This window comes from Talpa occidentalis, unplaced genomic scaffold, assembly GCF_014898055.3.
Source record: "Talpa occidentalis isolate TD23 unplaced genomic scaffold, MPIMG_talOcc4v2.1 talOcc4.8, whole genome shotgun sequence".
In the NCBI taxonomy this organism is placed as follows: Eukaryota; Metazoa; Chordata; class Mammalia; order Eulipotyphla; family Talpidae; genus Talpa; species Talpa occidentalis.
In genome coordinates this window covers 104,842,137-104,865,446 of record NW_023605194.1, presented here as the reverse complement: position 1 = coordinate 104,865,446, position 23,310 = coordinate 104,842,137, and the positions used below count along the sequence as shown (strand labels likewise).

The 23,310-nt window shown below is 44.3% G+C and overlaps 1 protein-coding gene across 2 annotated transcripts in view; it reads left to right on the top strand.

Moving 5' to 3' along the window:
* The window catches only part of TMEM131L (transmembrane 131 like), a 134,010-nt gene that overhangs the window by 99,417 nt on the left and 11,283 nt on the right, over positions 1-23,310 (top strand). For both annotated transcript variants that reach the window (XM_037497251.2, XM_037497250.2), the window contains exons 17-28: positions 1,552-1,693; positions 3,072-3,181; positions 4,129-4,201; positions 6,521-6,648; positions 7,187-7,329; positions 8,832-9,018; positions 9,201-9,386; positions 10,066-10,215; positions 11,118-11,740; positions 18,233-18,381; positions 22,300-22,424; positions 23,089-23,255. In XM_037497251.2, the coding sequence (XP_037353148.1) occupies positions 1,552-1,693; positions 3,072-3,181; positions 4,129-4,201; positions 6,521-6,648; positions 7,187-7,329; positions 8,832-9,018; positions 9,201-9,386; positions 10,066-10,215; positions 11,118-11,740; positions 18,233-18,381; positions 22,300-22,424; positions 23,089-23,255 (2,183 nt within the window). The remainder of the gene's footprint in view (positions 1-1,551; positions 1,694-3,071; positions 3,182-4,128; positions 4,202-6,520; positions 6,649-7,186; positions 7,330-8,831; positions 9,019-9,200; positions 9,387-10,065; positions 10,216-11,117; positions 11,741-18,232; positions 18,382-22,299; positions 22,425-23,088; positions 23,256-23,310) is intronic.

Sequence of the window (23,310 nt, the reverse complement as noted above, 5' to 3'; positions counted from 1 at the left end):
AGGCTGCGGGCAGCTTCACAGCGCTGCGCTCAACCGCCTGCACCCAGGGGAGCCTCCCCAAAACAGTTTTTTTTTTTTTAAAAAGTTTCCTTTAATTCAGAATCCATTCAAGAGGTATTGCCTTGGATCACGTTTCTTTAACTTTCTTTTCATCATTGTTCCCCAAGGTTTATCTTTCTTATTCACATTTGAAAGCGTCCCCTCAAATGTCTTAGAGAACCATTGAGACTTGAATTTTCGGATTGTGTCCTCAAGTTTACATTCATGTTAAACGCCTGGGGAAGCGTACCAGTCACCTGGCTGGGCTTGCGTTCTTACCACTGCCCCAGCTTGGAGGGACATGCACATCAGCTTGTGCCACTGTGGGCTTTGCTGCGCTGAGCCGTGTTGGTCTAGGTGACGTGGGCAGGTGTGGCACCTCCTGCCTTTAGCAGTAAGTCAGCCATCTAGCCCTGATCGGGGGCGCACACACCTTCCATCTCCTCCTGTGACTTGACTTCTGTGGATAATCCTTCCCTGATGAGTAGTTAGAGTGATGGCTACAAAAATGGGGATGTTTCTAATGATTTTGTTCATTCTGTGTTATTTTTTGAGACTCTGGTTTCTTTCTTTATCTTTTTAAAATATTTATTTATTTATGTATACACGAACCAGGATACAGGCCAGAGGTGTGTGTGTATGTGTGTGTTGGGGGTGGTTTGGGAGGATTTATCAGAGACAGAGCAGGGAACAGAAGAGTCAGATCTCCCAAAATACACTGCTGAGGGGAGTAGCGGGTGAGACAGGAGAGGTCTGCTGCACCATGTGGGTATCTCCCTGGCCTGCTGGGCATCGAACTTGTGCTGCAGAGGCTGCAGATTGCCTCATAGGTTGTGTCTTAACCCCTTGCGCCACCAGGGACACCCAACTCCGGTTTCTTAGTCAGTATGCTGTCATCTGCTGCCATCATTATTACTCTTTTTTTAATTAATATTTTATTTTATATAATTCTTACATCATTTTTCATTTTTGCACAATGTGTGCATTATCATTTTGGTTATATTCCCCATACAATTGCACCCCCCGCTTATTTTGACCCTAGTCCTTCCTCTCCGCTTCCCCCCATAGTGTGTCTCTGGTTTAACACATGCAGTTTGCAGCAACGTGGATGAAGCTAGAAGGGATCATGCTCAGCAAAATAAGTCAGAAAGAATAAGTCATAGCAGGAATTTAGAAAACCTAAATAAGGGACCAGGAAAAAGACTAATTAATACAAAGTAAAAATCAAAATCAACAAGCATCATTATTACTCTTGATGCTATGATGTCCCAGATTTGGCAGGTGGGAACCCCTCCAGGCTAGCATTGGGTCCTTTTAGCATATTCACATCTTTCTTTGAGTTCTTCCTTGTTTTCAAGCAAAACAAATGTCCCAGGATCATCTTGCACTTCCCCAGACCTGTGAATTTTTTTTCCAAGAACCTGTTTGCTTTTAGTAAGTAATATTTTAGTGAGTAATATTGCCTTTTTAATGTGAAATTTGTGTGTCATGCTTTCTTTATCAATTACATAGGAGGACTGTTCTAGGAATGACTCGCTTTACTCACTTGAAGAAATCCAAGGAGTCAGAAGTCTTTGTCTCCTTTCTGCCTCGTTTGCTCTCGAAGCCTGGCCTTGTGCTAAACTTCAGCGCCACTGCCCTCAGGAACAGCGTGGTGAGGACTGTGTATCTTGTCCCCTCCTGTCGTGTGGCCCCAGCTCCTGGGCCTTTGAAGTTGCCAGAGTCTTTCCACCCTGAGAGAATGTTTCAGAGCCCCAAATAATTTAAATTCACTTTAAGTAACACACACGTGCCAGTCTGCACTCGGGATAGGGAGGTGTCAAAAGAACCAAATAAGAAAAGTAAGCAGAGTGAAAACCCATCAGACCAATACATTTTATGAAGTTTTGGATTCAAACCAGAATCTTACCTTTTCAACCTCAGACAACAGGGAGAATATTGTCCAATGTAGGCTGAGGCAGGAGTTAGCAGTCGAGCACTGCTTAGCCTGGGGACCTGGCCTGAGAAATGTACCCTCAGGCCATTTTGTGCTGGTGTGGATGCCATAGAGGGTCTTCCCCAGTCCTCGAGGAGCTGCGTCCTGCACACACAGGCTGCGCCTAGGGCCTGCCGTTGTATATGCGGGCAGTGTGGACCTAACCACATTTCTCTGCACAGGATGGTTGTCTGTTTTATAATGAGATTCTCCCACACATAAGTCCAGAGCCAGAGAGGTAGCTCCAGGCCCCTGTCAGCAGTGTGGGGTTTTTCTGGCCATTCTCCATCCTTAGCCTGTGACTTCCTTTCCTTGCCAAGGGGGAGCAGGACGAAGGGCATCAGGAAAGCGGTGGCATCACCTGACATCTGTGGCATCTGCTAATTCTCACCACGAGGCCCTCCCGCCTGATCTATCATTTCTCCTCATCAGGCACTCACGGAGTTTCTTAGGGATCACGTCCTAGGACTTTCTAAACTTTTTTTTTTTTAAATTTTGAAATGATTTCAACTGAGGAAATTTTCAGTAATACTAAGAACTCCCAACTAGACTTCACAAAGCTCAGATTTTTAAATTTGCACACTTTCCTCACCGTTCCCGCCCCCCCCCCCCCCCGTATACTTGCATTCTGACACCTTTGAGACACATTACTGCTTTGCTGTCAAGTTGCTAACACAAGAGCATCTTCTTACATATCAGGGTATAATGGTCAATCAGAAAGTGAAGCATTAATGTAATCATGTCCTCTAACCTGTTGTCCACCTTTGGTTTTCCCCACTTATCTTACTAATGTACTTGACAGTGATTATTTTTCTTGGTTCAGCATCCAGTGCAGGATCTCACATTGCATGGTCAGACCTTCTCTGACTCCTTCAGGCTCCTGAGCCGTTCTGCCTTTCATGGCATGGACCGACCATTGCTTTTCCAGAACATCCCTCCGTCTCAGTGGTGGGTGGGTGTCTTGAGATCAGGCTCAGGTTAGAGGCTTTTTTCAGGATCCTGCCAGGAGCACTGTGCATCCTTCCTGGGGTACTGACTTTCCTCTCCCATTATCTAGGTGAAGTACTTCGTAGTGAAGAACCCCTCCTCCTTGCTGGTCTCCCTGCAGCTTCTGCCTCTCTCCTTGTACCCAAAACCAGAAGCTGCAGTGCGCTTGCTCCACAAATGGTAAGAACCCAGGCAGTGCACTCTCTCAGAGGGATGGTTTGGGGAACACTGGGAAGACTCAGAATTATTTCAAGACCTCCCCGATCTGTAGGAGGATGGACACAGTACGAACCCATGCCCTGGTCCAGCCCCCGGTGCATATAACTTGATGAATTTTGTCAGTTCTGTTTGAGATGTGCCATCCTCAATGTCACTTGTCAGGTCAGGTCCCCACAGTTTTCATTTCTTGGGTCAGAGAATCTTTACTATCATGTTTTTTTGCATATATTCCTACAACTTAGAACCTAAATCATGGTGATTTCGGACAATGCAAGAAATGAGTGTTTTCATATATTTTAATCTAGTGTTGTTTAGCCAGATAAAATGATAATAGTTCATGTCTGGTTTATCTTGCATAACCATCACAGACCTACCCTTTCACAGTTTCTCAGCTTCAACACTCTTGGTATTTGGGGCCAAGTCGTTCTGTTTTGGGGTGTGAGAACTGTTGTGTGTTTTATGGGCTGTTTAGCAGCATCCCTGTCTCCCCCCAGTAGATGCCTGTAAGACCTCCCCAGCTGTGGCAACTAAAAACATCTGGAGAGAGCACCAGATGTTCCCTGGGGGATAAAATTTCCCTTAGTTGAGAGTCACAGTATTAGGTTCCATAACAACAAACAATTTAGGGGGGATATAGCTTTATCTTTAGAGTTTTTGTCACCATGCAGTTTTTCACATTCTGTGCTACCAAATCAGTTCATTAAGAATATACACTGAGCACTTACAGCATGGCGGGCACAGTGCAAGAGCCTGGACAGCAGCAGGACAGACGGGATGAATTGCTTGTGTGCGCAAACACTTGGGCTCACATATAAACACAAATAAATAACAAATATTCACATGTGTGTATCAGTCATTCTTTATTGGTAACTGAATTGCTCCTTGAAATATTTTTGTTTTCTTTATAGGTTTGGCACTGATATGCAGATGATTAATTTCACAACGGGTGAATTCCAGCTCACCAAGGCTTGCCCTTACCGGGTAGGATGTCATCTATAAACAGAAAAAAAGAAAGCTGAGAAACTAGGCACACAAGCTATGGGCCTCAGTGATTCATATTTCAAATGTATTTACGAAGTATATGTGGCTCTCATATTCTCTAGGCATAAAGTCTACATAGCAGGTTTTTCCAATTAAAATGCAGCAGGAGTCCCTGGTTCATGTTAGCCTGTAAATCATTTTAATTAGAAGATTTAGATTCATGTGAGTGAAGAAATAACAATTGAATGAGCATTACGTAGAAAACCATAAAACTTGAGATGTCAGAATTTATAATTCTCTTCAGATTCCTTAGCCCCATCAAATTCTTTTTAGGGCAAGATGAGGTAAAAGCAAATGCATTTTAAAAAAGCCTTCTCTTACTAAATTGGCTTCATGTTTTTTAGCAAGTCAAGCAAGTTCTGTTATACTCACCTCATCTATAAAAAAAGAACTTACCTGAAATTCCTCAATCTCCTGGCACGCAGGAGCTCTTGATGGTGCTTTCAGAGGAAGTAAACATGTCAGGTGATGAGGGTGTGGTTTAGCTGGAGATTTGGCAACCTTTGTGCTTAGCTTTCACTGGCTGTTCTGTGGTTCTTTGTGTAGTGGGTGTTTTGCTTACAGGTATTCTGAAATACGTAAACAGCACAGGTATATAACTCTGTTTCTAAAACACATATTAAAATGCCCTAGGTATTTTCTTTTTTTCCTGCTTATATCTCTCCAAAGACACACTGTTGACTCTAGATGATAATGACTTTCTAGAAAGAGCGAGACCATGACAGTCTCCAGCTAGGAGTTAAAACTAATCAAAAGCAAGCTTTAAAGCAGATTTTTAAGACACTGATTTACCATGGAAGTAAATTGGTGGCAGTTCTTTCTCTTTTGAGCAGTCTAGGTCGTGATGGTTTTGTCTTGTTAGCTAACTGTCCTGTTCTTTCTAAGAGATTATTTTGCTTCTCTGGCACTGAGTCACATATAATTTGAAATCCTAAGAAAGAAAAAGCTCATTCATTTTATTCACAAATACTCTGTTCAGAATTGATAATATATGGTGTAACTCATTTGGCAAAACTGTGATTGAGAATTTTCAAGAATGGTAACACCTTTTGCAATATGGGAAATGATCATCATTGTTCATTTATGATATCGACAGGGTGGCCAGGGTCCATGCCTTTGAGACACTTAGAACTTTAGCCTAAAATCATATTAAAACTCTTAGTGTATAAAGAAAGGCCAACATTTTTATTGCATTGATTTGCCTTTAGAAGTATAGTTCCTTTGATTAAGAGCACTAGGAGTGAGCTTTGAAGGTTCTGGATCCTGGCTTTTTCACCTTCTAGTTATGTGACCCTGGGCAAACTATCCCCTTACAGCTTTATCTTTCTCACTCACAATAACGTTTCACAATTCAACAAGGTTTGTAGAATGTACCTCTTTTTATCTACCTTCATTTCATTCCTGGTGGTGCTGTACTTGTTGTAGTAGTTTTAACACCCTAAACCTGCTGCTTTTTATTCAATGCTATTACTGTGTGGCTAAAGCAGGCTCTGTGTGGCATTTGTGATCCCAGTGAAAGCGAACCCAGTACTATCACTGTTTCTTCTTTCAGTCAGTGGGGAAATGGCAGCTGTGAATGAAGGTACACCAAACTGAAAACCTAAAGACATAGCTAAGAGGACTACTGTGCAGACTGTATGGTTCTAACACTAGAAGTTAATAGAAGTAGATTTCCAATGAGAGGGAGCAAGAAAAGCGAGGGAAAGAGAGGAAGTGATAAAGAACTAAATATTGAATGTAAATCTAGGACCAAGACTTATTCAAAGGAAGTGGGAAATCTTGGAGAGACTAAAAGGGAATGTGACTGAGCAGAGAGCTTCCTGATTGGAAGAACTTAATGTCATCAAGGTGATTTCTGTATAAACATATGTTCAATATTAAGGAGAATTTAGGGCGGCCCTGCAGTGGATGCTGATGTGGCCGGATGCCTGCAGCGTCCGGCTATTTGCTCTGTTCTCTAAGTGATGTTTCACTTTCAGAGCATCTTTGCCTTAAAGCCTTTGGCCTCAACTCACATCCAAGCCAGGAAGCAGATGCCCTCCCGGCACCTGTGTCGGGCCGCCCCTCTGTGAGGCCCAGCCACGACTCGGGTGCTGTTTACTGCTGCGAGCCCGGGAAACAAGTTCAACAGGGTCACTAGGACGGTCTCATGTGGACTTTGCAAGAAAAGCGCTTGTGCTTCTCCTCTAAGATGCGATCACCAAAGACGGAGACCTGCTCTCCAGGAGCTGACTAACTGCTTTTATTGATGGCCTTCAGGGTGTGCATACCGAGGAACCAAGGTCCAGCATCCTCCACTTACACCTGCAGCCTTTGGAAGTGAGGAGGGTCGGGGTCGTTTTCACGCCTGCTGACTATGGAAAAGTTAGCTCCCTCATACTAATCCGGTAGGTGTGTCCCTGTCACAGAGTCTGTTTCTTCCTGACCTGGCTAAGTCTCTTTCTTTCAAGAAGACATCATCTCTTTAGCTAAGAGCTCACATGTGCCTCTCATTCAGGCTTCGGGGATGAGGCTGTGTTGCATGATAGGAAGAGATGGTGGCTGAGCAGAGAGGCTCCATCCCTTACCCCTGTGCCTCATTTTCCCCATTTGTGTGGTTAGGGGTGTGTGCCCACCCCTCCAAGAAGTTCATTCACTCAGCAGCTCACCTGCTCCTGTCAGGGAGGGCAGAAAACACACGCACACGCGCGCACACACAAACACACACACACACACACACACACACACACACTCTCTTCTTCTGTCTTTAACATGGAAAAATAGCTGACAGTCTGCTGTGTTCAACAGCACCTTGCTGAAACTGACTTTCTTTTAGGAGACTTTGAGCATGTTTTTGCGCGGTAAGAATACTTACATTCAAGTGCATTGAGTCCTGTGGGCGCTGTTGTAACACCTGCTGCTTTGCATCCTCTTCTTTTCTTGTAGAAATAACTTGACGGTTATCGACATGATCGGAGTGGAAGGGTTTGGAGCAAGAGAGTTGCTGAAAGTGGGCGGGAGGCTTCCTGGCACGGGAGGGTCACTCCGCTTCAAGGTGCCCGAGTCGACACTGATGGACTGCCGGCGACGTGAGTGCTGGGGCTAGGCCTGACGCTTGGAGCTGCCCAAGAGCTCGGGGATTCTAGAGGAAGACTCCCTTAGAAATTTACAGTCACCTCAAGGTGTTGATGGTGATAACTGAAGTAGGCAATTGTTTGGATGTGGATAGATGGGTACTGCTTCATTAGCATATCCTTAGCTATTTAACCCAACTTGATTGATCTAGAGGGAAAAAGATGTCATTGCTAAATTACCAGTATGGTAATTGATTAAAATTACCAGTATGGTGTTAAATGTTTAAGGTAAATACAATAGTATGAAGCCATTTATTTGGTTCTCAGTTACCTAATCATAGAAAGCCACACCAAAATAAAGGAGAGAAAAGGAAAGGTGTACTAATGAATAGGACTTTTCACAATGATGGGATGTTCTGTGTTGGTGTCATCCCATAAAGTGGTAATGAGCTTCTAAAATATATCTAATATGACTAGGAGAAGAAGTGTTATTTTTTTTTAATTAATTTAAATGTATGGAGCTGGGTGTCTGGTGGCCATTCTTTCAGACACTACAGATTTGGAAACTTATTTCAGTGTTCCCTTGGAAATTTCTTAATTATGCATGTATTTAAATTTAATATTTTAAAACTACTTTTTAGCTGCTAGGACCTCAGAAAATTAAAATCAAATAATAAATGTGAAATGTTTTTGTTCAGTTCTGTCTTGTTTTCCTGTTACTGTTTTTAACTTCAAGAAAACACTTGAAGGTGTCTTAGTGCTGTAATTTTTTCTGTGAGGCAGGCAGGTTGGCGAAACTACAGAATAATTTGTATTGCTATCTTGGTGTTTGACTAACATTTTTATTTTAAAAGAAAGCTCTGCCAAATGACCCCTGAATTAAAAAAAAAAATTAACTATCTGGAATTCAAATTCAGAATAATTTTTTTCTCTCATTCGTTCAATATTTTAGTTGACCTTGAAAAATAAAATTAAGAAGTAATTTAAAAGGTCTCGGACCAGATAAACTATTAGAGTTCATATGTAATAGGAGAGACATTTAACAATTATGGTGACTCTTCTTCCCAATATAAAATGTGATTCACTTGTTTTCAGGGATTTAACTAGTGGTGTTTAAACTGATTTTCCAGTAGCAGTGATGAAATTACAGACCCTCTTAGCTGGTCCCTGTTCAACGTGAGGGCTCCAGGCGCTAGACCCATGGTGTCTCCTGGTAAACCCAAACTATTTGGCGTCTGAGAAGCATAAATATGACCTTTAAAAAGTAAATGAACAAAGGAAAGATTTTGATTATTATTCATACCTATGCAGATTGTCTCAATGAAAATCTTGGCTAGTTATTATATTCTGGTAGTAGAACAGGATCTATCGTTGGTCTAGAAACTAGATCAAAATCTTTGAAGTTTACTGGATTTTTAAAATTTTAATAACATAGATCATGGTTTATTGATTCAATAAAATATTTTGAATAAATTTTGCAGTGTGTATATACTGAATATCACTTTTGTCCACTCTAGAACTGAAAGACAGCAAGCAAATTTTATCAATTACAAAGAACTTCAAGGTTGAGAATATTGGACCGCTTCCGCTCACTGTGACATCCCTGAGAATTAATGGGTATAATTGCCAAGGTTATGGATTCGAAGTGCTAGATTGTCATCAGTTTTCCCTCGACCCAAACACTTCCCGGGATATCAGCATTGTGTAAGCATCCAGTTTAAATTTTGTGATGTAGTTAATAATATGGGGAGAGGGAACATTTTCCATTGTTAAGACATCTTTAGTTGTTTATCTTGTAGAAGTAAGAAATTTTGCTGCTGTTATGATTATCTTTTTGTGCTTAGAGCTGAAACAATTAAGGTTCATAAAGATGAATCTTTTGTCAGGTTTACTCCGGACTTTACCTCCTCCTGGGTCATCCGGGAGCTGACTCTGGTAACCGCGGCGGACCTGGAGTTTCGCTTCACTCTCAACGTGACCCTCCCGCATCACCTGTTGCCTCTGTGTGCAGATGTGGTTCCCGGTCCCAGCTGGGAGGAGTCGTTTTGGAAGCTCACGGTCTTCTTTGTCAGGTACACTCAATCCCACCTTCTTCACTCTTCCCTTACTGGGTGGAGAAGCCATATCGTTCCCCAGCACCGTCACAGTATATGAACTGGACAGAATTTACATGTCGCTGAGGATCCTGGCACACATGAAGTAGGCAGAGGAGTCACTGGCCAACATCAGGATAGCTGCAAACACATTGTAAGAGAGTCATGGGACCGAGAGGTGTCGCAGATGCCCGTGCTCCTTGCTCCTCCTGGGGTTCTGTGGTGGAAGATGTACACATCACTCTTGCAGCTTAGTGCAGTGGCGCGCTGAGATGAGACTAGAGCGACTCTTTCAGTGGGGTTTCCTCTGGAAGTGCCTTCAAAAGTGGAACTAGAATGTTGACTTATAAATATGCCCATTTTAGAAACTTAGATTTTTTAAATAATCTTTGAGAAGCATCAATAGTTATGATGACATGTATCTTTTTTTTTTTTTTTTTGTGGGACCCTCGCCGGTGGCCGGGGAACAAACTGGCACTGCACAGGCTGCGGGCAGCCTCGAAGCCTAGTGCTCAACCGCTGCGCCACCAGGGGAGGCCCGATGATGTGTATCTTAAGGGATGTTCCCCATCAACCACTCACTGCTCTTCTGTCAGGGTCAGACTTTTTGGTGTCAGTCCAAAGCAGGAAGGAATGACCTTGTTGCTTTCTTCTTCAGTTTGTCCCTGTTGGGTGTGATTTTAATAGCCTTCCAACAAGCACAGTACATCCTAATGGAATTCATGAAGACAAGGCAGAGGCAAAATGCCAGCTCCTCTTCACAGCAAAGCAGTAGTACGATGGATGTAATGAGCGCCCATCCTCACAAGTAAGAATTTTGGGGGATGTATATGTGTGCGCATGTGTGTGGTGTCCAGGAGGGTTCTCATCTTTGCTATTGCTCACTTCTGATTTTATTTTTATAAAGATTCATTTATTTATGCATACAAGAACTGGGGTACCGGCTAGAGGTGTGGGGATGAAACAATTCACTAGAGACAGAGTGGGGAGCAGAACAGGCAGATCTACTGAAATACACTGCTGAGAGGAACAGCGGGCAAGACAGGAAAGTCTGCTGTGCTATGTGGGTCACTGCCCTGGCCAGGGAGAGAACTCATGCTACGGTAGCAGCGGGTAGCTTCATAGTACTGAGACTTAACCCCTTGCGCCACCAGGGAGGCCCTCTCATTTTATTTTAAGGTAACATAAATTTTGATTCCAAAGCTGTTTTCATAAAATTTTCTTTAAGTCTTTGTGCGGCAGCTGTCACACATTCCCATATATGACAAGTCCAGGGTAGGACCTAGTTTATAAACTCATGCCACTTTAGAAGACGGAAAAGAAGGTCCTGGCCTCCCTGGTGGCCTCAGGGTTTAGTCTCAGCGCTGTCACTGCTACAGCCTGAGTTCAATCCCTGGTTAGGGAGCTGACCCACAAGCCACAGTAGACCTCTCCTGTCTCGCCCCCAGCTCCCCTCAGCAGTATATTTCAGTAGTTCTTCCTGTTCTGCTCCCCACTCTGTCTCTGATGAAACCTCTCCCCCACCCCCGGCTCCTCTGGCCTACACCCCAGTTCTTCTACACAAAATAAATAAAAACATTTGAAATAAAAGAAGGAAAGGTAAGACACCTTCATCCACACAGAACTGATGGCCACCTCTTTCTCAACAGTGAAGTAGGATATGACTTGGTTTGCCTTTATATAGTAAATGTTTTTCCTTTTTAAATTCAGAAGCAATTGCAAGAGCTTTCTTGACACCTACAGCCCCTCTGATAAAGTCAGAGGGAAAAGCTGCCTTCCGGTCAATACCCCGCAGAGCAGGATCCAGAACGCCGCCAGGAGGAGCCCGGCGACCTATGGGCACTCCCAGAAGAAGCACAAGTGCTCGGTCTACTACAGTAAGCACAGGAGCAGCACGTCCGCCACCAGCGGAGCCAGCGCCACGGCCGAGGAGAAACAGGCCTTGGCGCTGGGCAGCTCCCTGGCGGCTGCTAAAGAGGACACGTGTGCCGAGGTGACTGGGGAGAGCTGGGTGAACTTCAGATATACCAGTGGCATCAACATCAACCTGCAGAAGAACCTCACCCTTCCCAAGAACTTACTGAATAAAGAAGAAAACACACTGAAAACCGCCATTGCTGCCAACAATCCTTCTTCAGAATGTCACATGAAGGAGGGAATACAGACATGTATGTTTCCTAAGGAAACGGACCTTAAACATTCAGAAAACATAGCAGAGCTCCAGGGAGAGCTCTGTCCTCTGAAGACCTCTAAGAAACTACCTGAAAACCATTCACCCAGAAATTCACCTCAATGCCAGTCAGACTTGCCAGAAATTTCCAGGAAAAATAATGGTAATCATTTTTTTTCTCCTCCTTGATGACATTTCTCTCCTGTTTGTCTCCAGTCTGTTTAGTGGGACCTGTTCCCACCTGTGACTTTGGTGTTGGTGTGAAGGTGCCCGTTGTGGCCAAGGGATGAATATCCAAATAGAGGTTTCGGTGATGAAAAGTTTAGGCTGAGGCGCTGCATTTTATTTATTTCTTTTTATTCATTAACTCATTTACTTATTTTTTTAAATATATTTATTACCTCATCCTTCATTTTTGTACAATGTATGATTTCCTCTTGAAATTCCCACCACCCATTCACCCGTGCACCATCACCATAGTCCCCTGTGCTCGTCCCACCCCGGTCCTGATCCCTCTCCCTCCTCCTCCCTACGGGATGTCTCTGGTCTGCGGTTAAGGTGCCACATTTTAGAATGTCCTTGTAGCTGGGCTGACTTTTTATTAGCATCTCCTTTCAAGAGGGATGCGAATGGCACTTTATTGTCAGGAGGCTGTGGAACTAGTCTTCATTATTTTTTATCTTGGCTTTCCAGACTATTTACAAAAGTTAATCAGCCCATGAAATGTTTCCAAAGAAACAAAACTTGCCAACTTTCATATTAACAGCTGCCACCAGCTCCTGTTTCCCGGGCCCTGGTGCTTCTCTGAGTATGTGTCCCTTAGTTAAAAGAAGGCAGATGTTCTCATGTAAATACAATCACATGAAAATTAATTATATGCCAGCAGTTAATGAAGATGCCAGCAAAGCTAGAGTAGGAGGACTCCCTACAGGTAAAATTGTCACGAGGCTTTCACTGGTCCCCTTGGCCTCTGGCATAAGAGCCTGTGATAAATTTTTGTTCATTCTGAACATTTCAGTATATGCACATTTCTGTACTGTTGAAGAGTCATATTTGTGAGACTTCTTCATCATGGAAAAATCAGTTAGCTTTGATCTTACTTGAAACATCCAAACATAAATAACTTCCTATTTTTCACACCATGATATTGTAGAGAAGATACAGAAAGCTTAGAGATTGACTAATTCCAGTGAACTCTTTGTATTTAGGAAAAAATCCCAGACTGAATCTGGCACGTTCCGGAATAAGACGTTCCCAGTTTAGAAGAGAGGCAGGCCCTGGTCTGGGTACACCCACCTCCCTGGTGTGTGTAAGCTGTTCGTGTTGTTTCCATGGTCTCAGTGCATGCAGGGTGGACTCGGACTCTTGTCTGCAGGGTCAACACCCACTGCCAGGTGTCCTCTTACCTGTGTGTGACCATGTCCTCTGCACGACGCACTCAGCCACATCTTCAAAGGAAGCCTGAGCTTAGCCTGCCTGGAGGTGTTTCATTTCTGTTCCCCAGGACTTGCTAATCCCCAGCCTGCAACACATTCGAGAAGGGGTCTACTTAGGGGATAATTCCAATGTGATCCTCCTTGCTTTGTATGTTACTTGGGCCCTGGCACAGTATTTGACAGAGGCTGACTTTACACAAAATATACCCATTTCTGGAAACGTGTCCCTGTAGAGGGACTTTCCGGTGGTCCCTGGCATCCATCAGATGTATGGGTAAACGTGCCTGGCCCTCACACCTTGGCCACATCATAGTACCTTCATGTGGTTGAAGTAGAGGTGTGGACCCAGAGTGTAGCCATCAGAGGGTTTGAATTTGTGCTTCAGTAGCTTCCAGGCTAATACTTGGTGTTTGATGCCCACAGCTAGGCCTGCAGGCCTGGGAAGGGCACTTAAGCAGGAGGCAGCGTAGCTTGGGAGCCCACAGACGTGGGCCTTGCTGAGTCTTCAGCGAAGCCACACCCACCCTTCCTGTGTCTCCTTCCTGTGGGGATTCCTGGTGTGTTCATGATGTTGTGAATGGAAACAGTCTCGCTGCAGGGACATTTTCGAGCTGCTGTTTGGCTGGATCAGCAGCATTTTGGTGGCACCAGGCTGACTGTTACCAGACCCACTGGGAGCTGAGGAAGCTTGGCTCTTCCACCTTGTTGAGAAAGGTGCTCCCTCACTTGCCCGGGGGGTTCTGTCCAGAATGACTGTGTCAGCAGGAGGGTCCTGACAGGGAAATCCACTCACTGCTTATATTCTTCTGTCCTGTCTTTTGGGTCACAGCACCATTCTAGAAAAATACCAAAGAGGTTAAGAGTAAATAAACTGCCAGCCATCCATCTACAATTTGAAACACTTTAAATAATTGATATTTTTTTTTAAATATGAAAGGACCGAGAAATTAGGGGAAGATACTTTGAGTTTGCAGGTAGGGTTGGGCGTGTGTTGTTTTTTTTTTTTTTTTTTTTTAATAACAGTAAGAGTTCTGGGCTTCTCTATGAAATTTTAAAGGAAAGCATTCTAATAAATTGGCAGGGTGTCCATATGTGTAAAAATGCTCAGGAAGCAGAAAATCATATAAATAAGAACCTTCCAGATTTCTCACTTCTAACTTAGAGCAGCTCTTTTTTTCTTTTTTTTTTTTTAATTTTAAAAAGCTATTTCCTGTGTGAAGAGCAGGCTCTTTCCACATGCAGATCCTTTCTAGAATTTGAAGAAAACACAGCTTCAGTCTGAACCTGACTGAAGTCCTGATCAGGTTGCTTCCTGCGTGACCCTACAGGGGTCAGTGTGTTTGCCACATTCTAGCCATTTTCCCCAAATTTCCTGAATATTCCGTGGACGCAATCTAGTGATAAGATTGCCTTTGGGTAGAGAGGGGAGGGTGTTCCCTAACTGTGCTGACATGGCTTTCTTACCACAGCTCCTTGAGGGCTGGAGAGTCACTGACCTCCTCCTGTTCTGGAGCCTTTTCTTGGCCTCTCACTGTGTGAGAAGGAAACATCCCAGGGCGTGTGTCACTGCGTCTGGCTCCAAGCTCATCGTCATGTCAAGAAGCACAAAATAATTTCTGAGTTACAGGAAACGTGTTTCACCCATCTTCTTTTTCCTCCTGTAGTAAATCATCAGTTAAAACTCCCCCTAGAAATGAAGTCTGTGGACAGACTCTTCAGTGGTCTGGTTTTCACATACTTTTTTCTTGGCATCGACCTGTCAGGCAACTGTGGGGCAGCTACATTTTTTTTAAAAAGATTTATTTATTTATGCATATAAGAGCTGGGGTGCAGGCCAGAGATGTGGGGGGTGAGAGGAGTCACCAGAGCCAGAATGGGGAACAATAGGCAGATTGACCAAAATATACTGCTGAGGGGAGTAACAGGCGAGTTAAGAGAGGTCTACTGTTCCATGTGGGTTTCTCCCTGGCTGGGGATCGAACTCGTGCTGCAGAGGCTGCGTATTGCTTCATAGGGCGGTGCTTAACCCCTTGCACCACCAGGGAGGCCCTTGAGCAGCCACATTTTTCAAGTGTATGTTCCATGTTCCCTATTTCTTGACCATCTGACAGGAGTGGGAGCTTTGCTCTTAATGTGAATGACCTTTTGAAATATGTCTCTCTCTTTATCACTGTTTATGTATCATTTTTTTAGTTGTGTGATCAAAATAACAGATTCAGATTATGCCTAAAGACAGACAGCGGCCAGCGGCCAGCGGCCACCAAGAGGAATGGTTAGCAACCATTGTCAGATTCTTTCCTTGCTTTCCACTTACAAACATGTAAAGGATAACAAACCTATCAATTGAATAATAACCTAAGGCTTGAAATTAGCATTCAGTGAAAGTTTTCACTGAATTAAATAGATCCTTCCAGAATTTTGGACGAACCACTATTTGCAGAAATTTGAAAAATAGCCTCATTTACTTACAAATACTAATAACTTGAAGATCTAGCAGTTTGCTCAAAATAGATGAATGGACTGGATTCAACAGAACTTTAAGCAGGATTCTGGCAAGCTTATTGTGCTTGCCATTCAAGCACTGAGCCACTGTAAGAAAAGTTGCATGAGCCTGCAGGTAAGCGTGCTAAGCGCAGGGGAGCATGGGTTGGTTCCTCTTTAAATTGAAGCCAACACTCAGTGTTTCTACATCCTTGACTGTGGTCATGTTAAAATTTCTCGAAGAGCCAATGAGAAACTTGTTATTAGAACTCATTTTATTGTTTGTCCTGATTCCTGGCCCTGCAGAAGGCATGGCTGCATTTCTGAGTCTGGCTTCTCTTGGGAGTGGCTCAGGGTTGGATATTAAATTTAGATCCTTCCTAAGAAACTTTGATGACTCATACTTCTAGTGCTGTATTCTTGGCCTGAAGAAAACTTCTGGAATTCCATTTTCTCATGAATTAAAGACTCCAGGACGAAAGCAATGACACATTTTTGGAGTAGAATATCTGTATCTGTTTTATACTCAGGGCTTCCAGAATCCAAAGTGTGTCTTTCTTTCTGACTTATTTCTCTGTTCTGGGGCCTGTTTCCCTGACTCTTGGCAGCTTCTTTGGCTCATTCACAGTGTTGGATATTTTCCTGTGTGGACACAGCCCATGTGTGTTGTTGAAGGAAATGAGTTTCAAAAGTGTTCTCTGCAGCTAGAATGCTGTTCAATTTTGACATGTTGAAGGCGGGCTAGTGGTGATTCTCGTAGGACTGCTCTTAGTTCAGAAATGTACAGATTTGAAGGGAATTTGAAACTACCCTCTAAGTAAGCTATTTCTAAACCATCCAGAGAGATGGTGGATTGTTCCAGGAGGGCAGAAAGTCCTGGGGTATTCCTTAATTGCTTTTGATGCCGATTCTTTATAAACTCTACTGTTAAAGTTATTTGTAGCTTTTCAAGGAAGCAGTTGATAATGACCAGGTCTGCCCTGGATACCAGAGCCTTCTTAGTCTGTCCCAATATTGCCAAAGATGAAAACATCCTGTGGTATTTTATTGCAAGTAATGCGTGTAGCCAAGAGATTAATATTCCACATTCATCTTGTGACATTTGGGGAATATGACCTTAAGTCAGTGTTTGGGACAGAGCCTCATTTTTCTGAACGTGTAGATCTGAACTGCGAGTTGCAGGGTATGTCACATCTCCCGCCTCAGCATTTGATAGTTGTCGTTCTGCAATTACCTGTTCACAAAATAAAGGTATGCTTATCTTACAAGGGTCATTTTTAAAAGTATGTGTCTTGCTCTGAGTGAGTTTAACTTGTAGTTTTAGAATTCCAGAATCAGCGGGGGTTTGATGGCCGTCCATCCCGTGGGTTGGCCCACTGAGCCCCCTGCAGGGCCCCTGGGAGCCTCTGCTGAGCTCTGCTCCACCTGGGCCTGCTGAGCTCTGGGTCCCCTGCACTCTCAGGTGGCAGAGCTGTCCTAGACGAGGGAGTCTCGGTGAAAGAAAAAGAGGAGAAAGTAGTGAAATACTTTCAGTTCTGAATTAGAAGGCTGAGGCCAGTTATTGTGGGTTGCAGTTGTTCTGACTTTATTGTCAAGTGAGGGGTAGAAGAAAAAATGAAGTCACTGGAAAGAAAGATGGACAAGTGGCGTTGGCAGGTGAGCGTTCTTCCAGCACCTCTGCTTGTCGCCCAGCCACAGAGTTGTCCTCGGGGCGGCAGAGCTGCCACAGGCTAGGACAGGCCTGCACCAGCTCACTGATTTGGACCCTTTGCCCTTAGAGGCCCTCAGGTTTCATGATCCTAACAGTCAAGCAGGGTGGACCGAGAAGGTGGAATCTTCATTTTATAAATGAGGAAACTGAGGTTAAAGCACTTACAGACTTACTTTAATGATCCAACTAACTAGGGACTGAATCACCAGCAGAGCCCAAGTCTTTTCCCTCTGTTCCCGCCCCAATTTTTGAAAAAAACTATGGCAAAATATGCATAATGTAAAATGTTCCATTTTTAGGGATAAAACCCAGTGACATTCACACTTGCACAGCCACCACCATCTCGCTTTCCCAGAACTCTCCCACCATCCCGAACAGGAACTCTGTCCCAATTGGTGAAGTCCCTGTGCCCCACCTCCCACACTGCTGACCCCCTCCCCCCCCGCTTTTTATCTCTGAATTCAATGATCCTGTGTCCCTCGAGCAAGTGGAATCATACAAGACTGGGCTCTCTCTGGCTGGCTGATTTCCCTTAGCTTAATGTCTTCAAAGTTCATCCCATGTTGGTGCAGATATCAGGATTTCATTCCTTTTTCCATCTTGTTTTTGAGTGTACAATTCAGTAGCATTAAAAATATTCATATTGTCATGCAAAGAATGGTTCCTTTTAAAAGCTGAATTAATGATATTCGCAGGCTGCATAGACCACGTTTTGTTTACTTGTCCTTCTCCCGTGGTCCTTCGGGCTACTATAAACAGTGCAGCTGTGAACCATAGGGCACCTCTCCTGCCCTTTACCCCTCGACTCCAGAATTCTTTTAATGAAAGTGGATTTTTACCTGTAAACAAAATAAACTTCTGTAAACAAAACAAATTTTGATGATATTGTGGATGTCAAAAACAACCCTTGAGTCTAAATCTCATTAAATCAAATGAAATTTTTGGTATAGGAAAGAGATTTGTTTAACTATAGGGAACATGAATGGAAATAATTCGCTTGAAATGGAATTCTTTTAATTTATTCAAGGAAATAACCAGCAAGTGCCAATCAAGAATGAAACAGACAATTGTGAAAGTTTGCGAAGGAGTGACACAAAGTCTTCTTCAGAAAAGAAGATTCACAAAGCATCTAAAGAAGATATATGTTCTGAGAAGCAGGACATGCCTTCAGTAGAGGTCTGTACTCCTTTTTTTCTTGCCTCTTAAAAGGAACAAAACCCATTTTTAGGGCTCACCATTTCAATACCCGTAAGGTAACTGTACATGGATTATTATACTTTTCAAAGAGGAGAGTTTTCCTGCATTCACATCCATACTGGTAACTGATGAGTTTGACTTGCCCATTAAGTTTTATTTAGCATCTAGTTACAGAGGAGACATTAAGATATATTTTAGTGACATCACATAGCTTTTGTTCTCAAGGAGAACCTGTTCTTTTTTTTTTTTTTTTTTTTTTTAAGATTTATTTATTTATTTATATAAGCACTGGGTACAGTCAGAAGCGCGGGAGGGTGAGAGAATTCACCAGAGCCAGAGCGGGGAGCAGAGCAGACAGAAGGACCGAAGTACACTGCTGAGGGGAGCAGCGGGCGGCAGGAGAGGTCTGCGCGCCATGTGGGACCCTCACCCGGTGGCCGGGGAGCAGCCGGGGATCGAACCGGTGCTGCAGAGGCTGCGGGCAGCTTTGCAACCCAGCGCTCAACCGCTGCGCCACCGGGGAGGCCCCAAGGAGAACCTGTTCTTAAAGAAATGTGTTAACCCCTGGGTAAAGGTGGTAGAGATCTGATCACATACCTCTTCTCTCCAGTTCTTAACCAGCAACCAATTTTAGGGCATGATCTTGACGAGTTTGAAAATTATAAGCTAAAACCCACAGGAGAGGGAGTCCTTTCTGGCTCATATAAGTGGATCCCCAAACAACAGAATCCCAGAGAGCCCCCAGCCCCAGTGCCAGAGGGGAGTCAGGAGGAACAGAGCCTCAGGGTGCTGCTGTGGGCACCCGTCTCTCCTCCACCCACGGGTGCCAGTCCCACATCTCAGACTCCACGCCAACCCCTCATCTTGGGCCCTTGCTGTGACCATTTTCTTAATCTGTTCAAGTTATTTTCCTCTCTGGGTCTCACCATTAGATGCTTGGGGGGGCAGGCTTGCCTTGTGTCTCCATCCCTGGAGCTCAGACATTTCTCCTTCTCAGTCCCAGTTCCTGTACCAGCCCCTTCCTTCCTCTTCTGGCCCATTGAGCCTGTCAGGACAGACGTCTGCCCCGGTGGGTGGCTAGTGTCAGGAGAAGTATGCGAGGAACTGGGGGGCTCAGGCTGTGCTCTGTGCAAGGCTGGCCTCCAAGTCAGCCAGGGGGGCCTTGGGTGCAGATTGGGGGCCCCGATCAGCCATTTCTTCTGTGACTCACTCCCCAGCGAGTATACTTTCCATTTCATTGTTCGTTTGGAGAAAATCATCCCCAATAAACACATTCCCAAGTGCAGTGCTTAATGTTTGTTTTTCTTGTACATTCTTAGGGCCTTTGCAGTTTAGAAAATTGTATAAATCTGACTATAGTACATGGGGAACATTCCTCTGGATTTATTGGCAAAGAAGGTTGACGCCCAGATTTGGGAGCCACAAATGAAACTTTAACCCTAGCCCTGTTTATTTTCTTTCAAGCAGATTTTTTTTTTTTTTACTTAGAAAAGGAATTCATGATTACTATAGAAGCATAAGGCAGGAGGGAGCAAGCTCCATACAAAACAAATCTCTTTTCACATTATTCCGTCTTGTTTCTGTTCTATGCAGATTTTTTCAAACTCCAGATCGTTATCATGTGTGTATGTAGCTTTGTTGTATGGCTAGAATTCTACACTTTCTCACGTTAGAAATTAATGGGGGGGAGGGAGGTGTTTCAGTGGATCTGTAACATTCTGGCATTTAATGATGGCCTAATTGAAACCATTTGCCTGCAGTCAGACATTAAAGTCCTTTGCAACTTTTCAAAAGACCAACCTTCTAAAGAGACAGTGAAATGAGCCAGTATTTGCTCTTTGTGAGATGTGAGCCCTAAGGACCCACAGCCCTAAGGACTGAACAGGGGTTGCCTCTGTGAGGTTACAGAAGAGACATTTGCCTCCTAAAAGATCTAACACCCTCAGAAGAGGAGTTGTTGTTTTTAATCTAGGGTGTCAGTGTGGGCACTCCCTCCACCCACCCACTGACTGTGCCCCCTGCAGGTTGGTGGAAGAAAGAATTATGAATTAGGTGACTTTAAAGACCTGAGCTGGGCCTCCCCTGGTGGCACAGCGGTTGAGTGCTGGGCTGCGAAGCTGCCCGCAGCCTCTGCAGTGCCGGTTCAATCCCAGGCCACCTGCGAGGGTCCCACATGGGGCGACAGACCTCTCCTGCCACGCCCACTGTTCCCCTCAGCAGGGTGCTTCTTTGTCAGTCTGCCTGTTCTGTTCCCCGCTGTGGCTCTGGTGAATTCTCTCACCCTCCCACGCTTCTGACTGAACCCAGTGCTTGTATGTATATATAAATAAATAAATAAATAAATAAATAAATAAATAAATAAATAAATCTTTTTAAAAAATAAAATAAAGACCTGAGCTACTTTAAAATTTAAGACGGGACTCCCTGGTGGTCTAGGGGTTCAGTCTCAGTGCTGTCACTGCTGTGGCCTGAGTTCAATCCCTGCAGAGAACTAACCCACAAATGGCGCAGCAGACCTCTCCTGTCTCTCCCTCTGCTCCCCTCAGCAGTGTATTTCAGTAGATCTGCCTGTTCTGCTCCCCACTCTGTCTCTGGTGAATCTTCTCACCCTTTCTTCCCTGGCACCTCTGGCCTACACCCCAGTTCTTCTGTGCAAATATATATATATATTTTTTTAAAGATTTATTTATACAATCATTGGGTACAGTCAGAAGTGCGGGAGGGTGAGAGAATTCACCAGAGCGGAGAGCAGGACAGGCAGAGTGACGAAGTACACTGCTGAGGGGAGCAGCAGGAGAGGTCTGCGCGCCATGTGGGACCCTCGCTGGTGGCCGGGAATTGAACCAGCGCCGCAGAGGCTGCGGGCAGCTTCGCAGCCCAGTGCTCAACCGCTGCGCCACCAGGGAGGCCCTGTGCAAATATATTTTTTAAAAATTAAGGAAATAAAATTTTTTGAGAGTAAGGGAATCTCCCACCTCTTGGGCCTGTTAATAGACCACGCCTAACATTTAAAAGAGGGAAAAGCCCAAATGCCAATAATCATTACCCATAAGCATGTAGAGATTATATGTATCATTTATAGGTATCGCATGCTAAGTTTTTCAGAAGCATATTTTAAAAACACTTAAGTATATTGTTACCTGTTTTACTCAGAAATCTTGACGTAATCTAGAGCATTCTGGAGACTTGGCTGTTGTCATGTTTAGCTATAAACAAATAAGAACATATGCCCAGATTGTTCACGTGGTGAACCTTTACCTGATTTTTCTTTCATTTGTCCTTGTGGGCCCAATGCCTGGGCCAGGGCTGGGGCTTTGTTGTTTGGACCACATGTTGGTCACAGATGGTTCCCTTTTTTAGCTCCTTAAGGATTTTATGGGCAACAATTTTTTTTTAATTATTTTCATTTTTTTTATATTTATTTATTTATACATGCACTGGGTACAGTCAGAAGCGCGGGAGGGCGAGAGAATTCACCAGAGCCAGAGCGGGGAGCAGAGCAGGCAGAAGGACCGAAGTACACTGCTGAGGGGAGCAGCGGGCGGCAGGAGAGGTCTGCGCGCCATGTGGGACCCTGCACCGGTGGCCGGGGAGCAGCCGGGGATCGAACCAGTGCTGCAGAGGCTGTGGGCAGCTTCGCAACCCAGCGCTCAACCGCTGCTCCACCGGGGAGGCTATGGGCAACAATTTTTTTTTTTCTTTTGTGAATTTGAGGGAAGTAGTGTTGCAATGGAAATGAAAACAAACTGGGGGCTGAGAAATGTAGGTTTTGGCGTTTTGGTGCCGGGATGTTCTGAGTGCAGGTGGAGCTGGTGTTCAAAAGTTAAAAAAAGAGACTTTTTTATTTCTATTAAATTGATTGAAACCTTTACTAAAAGTTTTCTTTTTTCTCTCTAGCAAGAAGATCCTTATAGGAAGAAGAAACTTCAAGAGAAAAAAGAAGGACATTTACAGAATTTAAATTGGAATAAAAATCGAACATGTAGGAAAAACAAGAAAAGAGGCGTTGCTCCAGCCTTAAGGTGGGTCTTTGCACAGCTCCCCGGGCCGGGCTTGTCTCTTCCGCTGTGATTTGACCACAAGCTGTTGCCTTTCAGTCTTCTGTTAGGTCACATACAGATCACGCGAGTGTAGATGCTTACATTTTGAGATAAAAGTCTAATCTTAAAATTAACATGTTCTGGTTATGGTTTTAATTTTGTTAGAAATATGTCCAAGGGGACCCATTTTTAAAGTTTTACCTTGTACAGTGCTGCCATCTGCGGGAGGTTTGGGGGGAGAAAGCTTACACACTGCGTGCTGGGGTCTTCGCTCCACCTAGGAGACACCGGGCCGTTCATTTGTGCAGCGGTTTCTGTAGGAAGCCCTGGAGAGCAGGCGCAGACCCTCACCCCCTGGACTCCTGGGGAGAACAGTCACCCTTCATGGAACCCTGGGCCCAGTCCTGCAGAAGGTTTGTCCTTAGAGCTGCAAGAAGTCAAGTGATTCAATGGTCTCCGAGTTAGTTCCAGCTCTAAAATGGCGACAGCCTTATTGATCCATCCCTCCCTTCCTCATCGTAGTCTCCCCTCGAGAGAAATCTCAAGTTGTCCCAAGTTCCTGTTCACGCTTCTGCTAAGTTGCATGGAAAGCAGACATGTCCGTATTCATGCTAAAAGGTGGAAATGATTTTCTGGGCTCTTCCAGGCTTTCTGAACAGAGTGAATTGAAGCTTGTATGTAGTGAATTTGAAAGGTCTGAGCCGAGCAGTGACATGGCTGTAAGGAGCTGGTGTATCCAGGAAAACGCTGGGGAAGCATGTAAAGCAGATGCTGGCCTGGGAAGCAGCTCACCTGCGGCCCAGGGCGAGGCAGGTACGTGACTATGTTGAGCCACGAGCGGCACTTCTGTCGGAGTCTTTGTGTCCTC